This window comes from Odontomachus brunneus, unplaced genomic scaffold (genome assembly GCF_010583005.1).
Source record: "Odontomachus brunneus isolate Ranch 3 - 2012 unplaced genomic scaffold, Obru_v1 Obru_scaffold_026, whole genome shotgun sequence".
NCBI classification, from domain to species: Eukaryota; Metazoa; Arthropoda; class Insecta; order Hymenoptera; family Formicidae; genus Odontomachus; species Odontomachus brunneus.
The window spans coordinates 1,881,598-1,892,573 of NW_022639476.1; the positions used below are offsets into that span (position 1 = coordinate 1,881,598).

Genomic DNA, 10,976 nt, shown 5'->3' on the forward strand with positions numbered 1-10,976 from the left:
GGGGGGGGGGGGGGAATCGTTACTTCAAGCGGAAGTCAAGGGTGTCAGATTGTATCGAACGTACCTAGAGCGTAGGGGCTTGCTCTTGCCGCCGGCCTGCCTGGAATGCGGCCTCGTGTTCGGTTGCGATAGCTCGCTGTCGCTGCTCGCTAAGGAGGATCTCGCCGCCACGGCCCCGTGAGCAAAATCTTTCCTATTAGGTAACACGCCGGGATTATTCGCCATTAGCGGTTTCGTCTCGCAATCTCGCGGACTGTTGTACACGGGCAGCCTTAACATGGCACCGAGCACGTGAGTGAAAGTGAATTCAGAGACTCCCCGGAATGACGCCTCGTATGTACGTACCAATGTACGTACGTAATGCGCGGCGGAGGAGACCTTTACCCTTCTTGAACCCTTTTGCATAGCCTACATACCTCATCGTGCTCGCTTCCCGCTTTCTTTTCGATCAAGCATCGCGTTATAGTCCGTGTAAGTGGAAATAAGCTACAAACGCGTGCGTGCGTAGAAACGTATCGATTGTTTCCTCTGCTTTACAACGGAGAGTGACGAACTTTAAATAATGTATTTCTCTCAATTCATTATACACTTTCTTCTAATGAGACTCATTGCAAGTATAAATATATTTACATCATCGCGTGAAATATTTTTCTTTAGAAGAATAAAAGAATATGAGAAACGTAAGGCAAGAAATAAATAAATCAAAGATATTTAAAATCTACAAATTATTTCGGGTATGTTAATTCTCGATGTGTTAATTTAACGAGAACTTGTAAATTTCGTGCTCACCTGTAATTATCGGACCTGGGCGTGGAGCTCAGATTCGCGGCTTTGCTGGGATTCGCGTCCACAAAGACAGGTGAGCTTTTGGGGATGTCGCAAACCACCTTGGGATGCACCGTGGTCTGCTTGTATTCCAGGTGCGACGACGATTCCGGTGCCCAGTCGTAGTACTTTGGCCGATAATCTTTGTATTCTCTCTGCTGCGGCTGCTGATGGTGTTGATGCTGGTGCTGCCTGGAGTCCGCACTCGGGGCTCTTTTGCGCAGGTACTCGTCGCTGCTGACGCTGCTCTTCCGTATGGTGGTCAATTTCGCTGGTGGCACCGACGTTGGTGACGACGCGGACGAGGACGGCGCACCATCGGGATCCGCGCGAGACAACTGCGAGCTGTCCCACACGGTGGGCAGGCTGCTGCAATTTGAACAAGTCGTCGATAACAAGTCGCCCTCGAAAGTAACGAATTAAAGCAACGAACTAAAATAATTCCTTTGGAAACAACTTCTAATTATCACAAAAGTATAATTAAAAATCAGAACCTCGATCATAATATTCTAAACACACCTTAGTCCGCAGATAAATAGACGTGAATTTCTTTGGACGAGTAATTCAACACGTCTACAGATATTTGAAAATCTTTTAGAATCAAATTGCTTCATGATTTGTTAATCCTCATATTTCGTAGTTACAAAAGTTAGGTAGGTTAAAGTATGTTATTGTATGCGACTCACGAAAGAATGCACGGTGCTTGACGAATCGTCTAATGCGCGACTAACAACATGTTAAGAGCGTTTGCATTGCAATATCTTTCAGGAATATCCGCGCGAGAATAAATCCGCTGGACTCACCTGAGGTTCTCGTCCATGCTGTACAAGCGAAGCTGCTGCCTGATGTTCGCCTTCTCCCTGGCTCGTTTCCGCTGGAACTCCTCCTCCACTTTACGCATCGCCTCCAGCTCGCCTTTCCTCTGCCTCTCCTTGGCTTCGGCCTCGCGCGATAGCTTCTCCGCTAATCTGCGCCTCTCGATCTGCCTCACGGTGCTCTGGAACGTGAACCTGCGACCCTTCGAGTTGCTCTTCAACGGCAGTTTCACCTCCGGCGCAATCTCCTTGTCGTCCTGCAGGTTCTGCTGGCCGCCGATGGGCGGCGAGCTGCTCCGTTGCTTCATCTCCGAGGAGATGTTCTCGCACGACTTGGAGAACTTGTTGCTCATCTTGCCGTCGCTCGCAAATGGCTTGTCCTTCAGTACGGTCGAGTCTTTGGAGTACTTGTTCGTCCTTTCCACATCTTTGCCAGGCTTCCTGAATTCATCCACGCCATTCTTGCGATATTTCGGCCCGCCATTGTTGGCGGAGTTCTTCTCGTTGTCCGTCATCACGTTGCTCCTGCAATTCAAGCTCTGCGTCTGGTACTGCGAGTCGTTGGACTCGGGAAGGTACATAACGTGACCACCTGAGGCTAAATAAGAGAAGGAGGGCGGCTTCATGATAACGGGGAAGTCACCGCGGTCCTCAAGATCCACTTCCAGATCTTCATCGTCATCGTCCTCGTCGTCGAAGCTGGGTTTCCAGCCGGGCGGTGAGGATCGCGTCGCGTCCGTGATTTGGGTGTGTTGCAGCGACGTCGGAGCGCTCGTCGACAACAGCCAGTTGTCGTCGAGGACGTCGCGCGTGCGCTTCCTCTCGAGGTCGAGCGGTCCGAGTCCCAGAGCACCTGACACCGACCTCTTCAGCTTCTGCAGCGAGTTGAACGTCGAGCCCTCTTTGCCCTTCGCATCTGGATTGTACAGGTACATGCGGTTGTCGTCGCGCGGCAACGACAACGAGAATACGTGCGCCCTAGGCGGAAATTTTACTGGAGTCGGCATGGGCGGTGGTGAATCCACCCCGGCGTCGCTGCTCGACTCCTCACCCAAGTCCTGCTGCGGAGTCCACGTCGGCCTCGTCGCCGGTGTCTTCAGTCTGTTGGTAGTGCTCACGTCCAGAGAGTCGTCATTAGCCGCGCCAGCGTCACCGGATATTCCAGAGTCGCCCGACTTGTCATGCGAGCTTCGTGGACCGAGAGCGATCAGCGGCGGGGGTGGCCTCGACAGACGTTCGATGCGCTCCTCGAACATCACCTGACAGCAAACGTGTTTCTTAACACGTTTAATATCATGGTGGTCATCGGTAACCATTATGATATATTGCCGCGTCTCATTAAGTCGCGCATAAGATATAATCTCTTTTCTCCCTTTGTTATTTTGTTTGGCGCAATTCTGCATAGTTTCCAGCAGACGTTATAAATATTATATGTAAGACGCATTGTTATAAACGTGTATTTAGATATAGCAAACCAATTAGATATCATAAATAAAAAAGAAACAAATTCCCGTAAACAGCATTGCGCAAATGAACCAATCAATGCATTTTTCGATCTTCAAAGATCGAAAAGATACTCTTCGCGCACTTACCGGGATTTCCTCGCTCGCTGTGCTCATGGTTGGTCCAGGTGCCTCCAGCGCCGACAACAATCTCCACGCTGCCGACGGTGAAAATCGCGGGATCTCCAGTTGCTTCTTCGGCAGCGTGGGTCGCAATTTCAACGAGATATCCTCCATGCCGCTTTTCCCCTAAAAATCGCGAGTATTCCCTCCAGCGAAACCAGGACTTTGCTTTCATTCTTTCCTTCCTGTTTTCTCTCGAACGAGTCGCAGCCGAGCGACAGTACTTTCATTATCGCTCCGAGCGAATTTTTACTCTTTTCGCGTGAGATATCCGATACATTGATTAACAAAAATATAAATAAAAAAAGAAAGAAAAGGAACATATTACTCACATCATCCGTGTAATCAAGCATGCATTCGTTCGATCCGTTAATTTCTCTGGCTTGCAACCTAGCTTGAATCTGCTCCATCTGCTGGTCCACGCAATTCCGCGGCTCGTTCGACAGTGCGTCGTCCATACCGAAGTAGAAGGTCTTCGGCGCGGACTTCTCCGATGATGGCAATCTGGGGAACGATCGAGAACGACATCTCAGACTCTGACGCGGTGATTAGCAGACGAACGGGCGAGCGAGCGCGCTAATTACTCATGTCGCTTATCGTCGTCGCGACGCGCCGTCGTCGAGGCGAAGGGTAATCGCTTACCCGCAACCCGCGACGCACGCATCCACCGCTCATTGATAAGGCGAGATAATTAACAGAATCGCGCATCCGCTCGCACGTGAGATAACAAATCGACCCGCGAAGAAAGACGAAGGGAGCGACTTACACGTGCCAATTTTTCTCGCGCGCTTCCTTGGCTTCTGCCTTCCTCGCAAGCTTCTCTTTGGATTTTGCGTCCCTCTTCTCCGTCGCGGGAACTGGTTCGGGCCACCTCCTCTCGTCCGCCGCGCCATCAGTATTCCTAGCGTCGCTCTTCCGCCATCTACGATCTGAATTCTCCTTTTCTCTCTCTTTGGCCTCCGTGCGCTCGGGCGTGCTCTCCCTACCGGAACCTTGGCCGCGAGGATCCGAGGAGGAGGATACCCTGTCCCTGCCGGAGACCTTGATCGCCGGGCTCTCTGATCTGCTTCTTCCCGGATCCATCGTCTGCTCGTACTTCCGAGTCCTTGCCACGCTCTTCGCCCGCTGATAGTCCTCCATGAGCTCCCGCCGCCCTTTCTCCGACGGGAAGGACCTCTCGCCGACCGCGGGATGTCTCGCAGCGTCCAAGTGATCCTTCGCGCCTTTTCGTTCCCGCGGGTTATCCCGGTGCAGCGGCGCGGACGACTCCTCAAGCGTCGTCGATTTCTCAACTAGTCGTCTCTTACCGCCCGAGCCCGTTTCCGCTTGCCTCTCCTCCAGGTAATCCTTGGTAATCCTCGCGGGATGGTCACGCGTGTTGCCCTTGCGCTCTTCGTAAATGCTCGTTTCGGATCGAGCACAACGCTCGATCAACCGCCTCTCTTCGACCATCCTGTCCTCGATCATCACGCGCTGCTCCTCGGGAGATCCCTCCTCGTTCCTCGCCGACCGCTTCTCCGGCCTCTTCGACTCCTCGACCTTCGGCTCCTTGGCGCATCGATCGGCGTCACTCGTGCGCTCCAGGGAGGCGACCTTCGCCGAGTCCACGGACGACCTCCCGCCGCAGTTAAGCTTGTTGCGTACCTTCCTGGCGACCTGCATCAGCTCCGCCTGGAACTCTGGGCTGCTCATGCTCCTCTGCAACGTGTTCTTCCCGTCGAGGACCCGCGAGCGCCTCTGCTCTTCGCGGCACCACCGCTCCTGCTGATGGTGGTTGTTCTGGTTGCGCCAGGCGAGTCTGTTCTCCTTGTTGTGTCCGGCGCGACCGTCTTCGCCGCCCCGCCACCTCCGATCGTGTTCTGGACCATTGATGTTTTCGCAACGTTCCACGTTCGCTTGCGAAGACAACGCGGACGAAGAGAGCCAGTTGACCTGCGCCCTCTTCGTTTCTGCACGCGTCTTGAAGAGACGCGACCGCCTTGGCGGCTGCGGCTGGACCTCCTCGTCGCGGCAGCCACCTGGCCGATCCTGACTGGATTCCGTGTATCTGTCAGGTGAGACTCTTACATCGGGACGCGGTATCGACGCCGCGCGTCGGTCAATCGACAAGATAGAATAGAAGTACAAGTTTTGTACGTACATATAACGAACAGAAATATCCAGAATAAAAAAAAGATAGAAAAATTTCGCTATGTTTTCATATAAAATTAAGGAATACAAGAAAGTGTGTCAAAGCACGAAGGTCAGCTAAAAAGTTCAGTTCGATCTTTTTGCGAAGATAACTAATAAGAAATAGAACTAATAAATAGAAAAAATGGGGTAATAACATAAAGGCAGAAGAAAAAGAGAAACGAGAAGATAAATAATTAAAAAATTATTCACATCATAACGGAAATCGGGATACTTCGAAGATGTGGCTATTTAATTAAAGGAGTTCGTCATAGTGGAAAACCCATTAGATTGTGAACGACTAAAATGAAAATTAAATTGAAATCAAGTCAAAATTTCCACATGATGTTCTCTTGCTGTACTGTACTGCATGATTATGCAACGTCATTAGAGCCGGACTTTTTAACTGACTTAACTACTTCGACTTGTCTCGAGAAGCGTGGGCGGTATCATTTACTATCGCCGGAGTCTCTCTACCTGTAGGAGTCCGGAGATGAGCCGTCCACGAGGCCGTTCGACGGCGGCGCCGGCGCCTTGTACTTCTTCTTGCCCTTGTAGCGGCTCTCCCGCTCCCTAGAGTCCCTCTCGGGATAATGTCCGCTTCCGCAGTGCCGGTGCTGTTCCATCGCGTGCTGCTTCCCGTTGCAGCGCGCCTCTCGCTCCATGGGCGAGTACCGCAGATCAGGCTCGCTGCCGAACCTCTTGAGCTCTTGCATCTCGTTCTCCATGCAACACGACTCGTTCCGGTGATGGCAGCAACGGTGCTGTTCGAGCCTGCGGCCGCGCGACGCGCCGATGTTGGACGCCGAGGTGCTGCGACTGCGGAATATTCCCTGCTGACAGGCGAAAGGACACGCTCTGAGGATAATGGAGTGCTCCATGGGAAAGAGCGCTGCATCCCGATAACGCGGCGTTCTCGCGACCGTAGAGTTCTGTATCGTCCGCAACGAATTTTCCCCAACCAAAAGCAGAATCTTGAGCAAACTGTTTCTCTATCGTGCTTAATTGTATGAATTTTCTCCATCTTAAGGTCTTTAAACATCTTTCTCAATTAGGCAATCCTTTTAAGTATTCTTACAATTGCGACTGGCGTATCGTCCGCAATTAGAAGTGAAAACTACATCAAATTGTTTTATCCCTGTCTCTGTCGCATTTAATATATGAATTTTTTTCTCAACGTCTTTAATAATCTTCTGACGTCTTAGAAAACCGTTCTAAATGCCTTTTCTGCACCTCGAGCACAAGTAACAAGTATTTATACCTGACTTTCATAAGAAAAATTCATTAGTGAATGTACCGTGTTAATCGGAACAACGCGCGCGTAACGGGTTAAAGACACTTATTCTCTGGGCGGTTACGTAAATCCGGTAAGTGGATGAAGTGTGTTACATTTATTCCTAGGAACATTGTTGATTTGCAAAGCGTGCGCACGGCTTGCCCCCGACGCACATAATAAATATCACGGAACACGGACTACCGTGACAAAGCGAGCGGATGAGAAACCGGGGTCTTTGTGCGATCGGGTGCACAAAGCGCTCGATGAAGGCCGCGTGATACATTTTGTGAATTTGCGGTAAAAAGTCCTCCTATGGAATACTCTCTTAACCGGGTTACTACGAAACGCATTGGCGCCCGCCCAAAAGACACGCGCGAATTCTGTACGCGCATTATCCGCGCGAGAATTCCAAATGACGAAGAACGCGACTCTCATGCACACATCGAACGAGGTCTTTTCCGGCCACGAAACAAGAATATCAAACCGGGACAGATCGAGATAAAAAGATACTGTCAATAATTATTCTGAGACTCTTAGGTTTCCAGCCGCGAAAAGAACTACCAGACCGGTGAGAATCAATGTTGGGCTGATCGTTGCAAGTATTTTATCTTTAGCGGAATTCTTTTATAAATAGCCTATCCTTCTACGAAGATTGTTTTAAAAACAAGAAGAAAATATTCTAAGCACAAAATTATTGAAATTAAAGAAATTTTATCTTTTATCTACAAGTCCTATTTTTTAATAGAAATTCCCTTTAGTAAGAGGAATCCCCTTTAGTAAGAGGAAATTCCTTTTAGTAAGATGCATTCTGCATCACACATATATATTCCTCTTGGTATATTGCCCTTTTAGTTTCTTAACCTTTAGACTGCCGGGAAAGGCACTTTTGTGATTCTTGAATTCGGGTTAAAATACTACTATTTTTAGTGGTATTTTAAATACTAAATGTATTAAACATATATGTGTGTATGTAGCCTACACAATGCGTGTTTCTCCAGTGCCCACTTTGTGTTTGTTCGCACTTACGTCGCCGAAACATATGCACTAATTGTAATGCTCCATTATGCATAACGCCCTGCTTTGAAAATTATCATTCGAAAAAATTTTATCATAATTACGGAAAAAAGTCAACATAAAAAAAACCACAAAATGTATAAAAAATATAAATATTGAAAAATATTAAAAAAATAAAAATCAAATAAAAATATAAAAAATAAAAAAATTATAAACAAGCAAAAAAGTAAAAAAATACAAAAATTAAACATTAAAAAACAAAACAAAAAAGACTGCATGAATCTATATGTTTATATTTATTTATATTGTCAATGTTGTACTTAGGGCTCGGAATTTCATAATTCTATGCTCAGAATTGGAATCAGCGATACCAAAAACTTCCAAATACATTATTTTTGAGAAAATAAAAATTTTTTATATTTGATCGTGCGTTCCCTGCCGTGAAAGCCACTTTTGTAGCTCTGCACAAATCTCAAAATTTTGCGCAATATGTATGTTACTTACATAGAAAAATTTTTGAGAAAAAAAAACTACTTTTTTAATGAAAAAATGTCGGCAGCCTAAAGGTTAAAAGAATCCTCCTTCGCTCGTTGCGAGGCACATTACGGTTGCGATCGTCACCGCGTCGGCGATAACATCGAGAATTCGCACTGAGCGAAATTTCCGCGCATTTCGGCCGCAGGCAAGTGCAGCGGAACGAGCGGCGCTCGTTCGCGCGCTTCTCGCGCTCTCGGCTTGGCACGCCACATCATCAGCGCGACTCGAAAAGCCGCCGCCGCGAATCCTTACCTTATTAAGGTCGTGCGGAAGCGTGAGGGCCGGCGGCCTGCGGCCGCTTATGGTTCCCCCGTTGTGAATGATGCTTCCATTATTGGTGGCGCGCAGCCGCTGATTGGGCGGCTCCGGCAGGACCTTGTGTCCCGACTGCTGAGGATGATGCCTAGCCAGCTCCCGGGGGAACGACTGTGTCCACCCGCGTCCAATCTCGTGCGACGGCCCGTTGGACGCGCAATATTGATGGGAGCTGCTGCTGTTGTTGCCCATTTCTATGCCGACCTGGCGTCTCTATGGTGTGCACGATTCGCCATTCATCTTGCATCTGGAAGGGATCAGAAAAGAGGGACCAATTATCTAACGTGTTCGCCTGAGACCGCGTCCGAGGATACGGCGAGATCTAATTGGATCCGGCAGGCAGCCTTGAACGCGCGACCAGAGTCGTGATTTTTTGGGAAGCGACGGCAAATCGCGTCAAGTGCAGCTAAGCGATAATCGAAATCGGCTTGAAGAGCATTGTTGGAAGAGAAGAATAAAACGAGGATCGCGAGTGACACGGGAACTGTTCTTAACAACGTGTTTTCTGCTTGTGCAAAGTGAAAAGCAGACGAGATGAAATGTAAAAAAGAAACATAGAATGCATTATATGCGAAGAAAATATAGTAATAAAATTTAAATTGAAAATATATTCGTCTTTAGAATATATCTTATAAACCTGGAACAAAACCTATACTGTACACTAAGAAAAAATGTTTATAACTATAATTACGTAATGAAATAATTATTATAAATTATAATCAAAAAATTACTTTTTTATTAAATTCAACTACAATGTTAGTGATAATAACCTTGTTTACATGTTACTACTACCATTTTCGAATTAGAACAACTCAAAGATATTGACGCCAAAACCAACTATAATTTTAGTTAGATTAGCTATTTTTTCATTTTGTATGAAATTGTGTGTAGTATATATATAGAAAATTCTTATAAAAACAGTAAATTGACGATCTATCAAATATAAGTTATAGAAATTATTCAAGCAATTAAAATAATTTTGTAGCAAAGTGTCAAATGTGTGTAACACATACACACACACATACATTTTTTAACAAATATATAATTTTGCGGTAATAGTCTTGTGTGTGGTCCAAGATTACAAAAATTTGTAATTTTTACTACAACATTTCCTCCGTATATATAATGTTAGGGATACCAGCATTAAATACCCAAAAGAATGATCGGGGTGGATAGGGAGCCAATTAAGACGGTCAGTCTGCAAACCTGTTCTAATTTCCCTTAAATCGCCCGCATAAAAAATACTCTCGTATATTAATTTACTGGCGCTTTGCATGAAACGATTAAGGGGCTATAATTAAACGTTAATGAGAGGGATCAATTTGCAAACACGTCGCCGAGCTTAAATCCCTCCCCGATAAGATTACCTTTGCATAATAACTCGCGGTCGCATTAGCCCTCGATACATATAATTAATATTTTCTCCGCGATCGGCACATTTTACGGGCCAGCGCCATGCGCGTGCATCTCATTAGTGAAGAATTATTCGGCTGAATGTGAATTCTGAGGAGCCGCCCGGCTCCCTTATTCGCACGCTCGCTACCGATGTCACGATCAAAGGATGCTCCACTAACGAGTCTTAATTCGCGATTCGACACGCATCGAGTCGCTCCGCGATTCACTCTCTCGTGGAAAACACAATTATCACACATGCACACATACACACACACACGCGCGTACAACGCATGGATCAACGACGTGCGCCTCATTCACGATGCGCTTTAGCGAGTCGCGCTCGTTAATAAAATTGAAAAGAAAAAAAGATACCGTTGCCCAATAACTCTCCAACACTTTGTGCCGAGCGAAGGACGACGGTTCGCGAGGCCATTGATAAACTACGTGGACTGCGGGCCTCCGAGGAGCAGAGGGATGGAAAAAGAGTAGGGTAAACGTACGCGCGCTGGCCGAACGATCCGGGCAGGCCGGTTATCTTACAGTTAGACGTGGCTTAACCTCGTGTCAGTCGTGTCAGGACGCGGCGAGAGGAAGAGAGAGAGAAACAGAGAGAAAGACAGAGAGAAAGAAGGAGAGGGGGGGAGAGAGAGGAATGGTTCGAGATGCGTCTTTCTAAAGTAAGTTCTTCCCCATTCACCGGTACAGGAGCAGGTGCCCAACCTGCACACGCGACCCGTCGATCGAGCGACCGGTAGTACCGCTAACCTGGGATGAGTAAGAGCAGCGCGAAAAGCGCCGAAGAAAAGTCGGGACGACGAGTCGTTAAGGTAAACGACGCAAAACGAGTAAGGCGGCTCTTATTAATGTATCTAGCATTCAACGGTATAGAGAAGCGATAGCGTGGAAAACTGGTTTCCCTGCGTGTATCTACCTACCCCCTCTCCTTCTCTCTCTCTCTCTCTCTCTCTCTCTCTCTCTCTCTCTCTCTCTCTCTCTCTCTCTCTC

General features: G+C 47.6%; 1 protein-coding gene across 1 annotated transcript in view; it reads right to left on the reverse strand.

The window, feature by feature from the left end:
• LOC116842603 overlaps positions 1-10,976 on the reverse strand; it is a 106,632-nt gene that overhangs the window by 9,460 nt on the left and 86,196 nt on the right. Inside the window, exons 2-9 of the mRNA XM_032812029.1 lie at positions 8,514-8,823; positions 5,912-6,270; positions 4,032-5,312; positions 3,598-3,769; positions 3,233-3,391; positions 1,629-2,899; positions 790-1,194; positions 65-193 (exon numbers count right to left, since the gene is read on the reverse strand). Of these exons, the coding sequence (XP_032667920.1) occupies positions 65-193; positions 790-1,194; positions 1,629-2,899; positions 3,233-3,391; positions 3,598-3,769; positions 4,032-5,312; positions 5,912-6,270; positions 8,514-8,768 (4,031 nt within the window). The 5' untranslated portion in view covers positions 8,769-8,823. The remainder of the gene's footprint in view (positions 1-64; positions 194-789; positions 1,195-1,628; positions 2,900-3,232; positions 3,392-3,597; positions 3,770-4,031; positions 5,313-5,911; positions 6,271-8,513; positions 8,824-10,976) is intronic.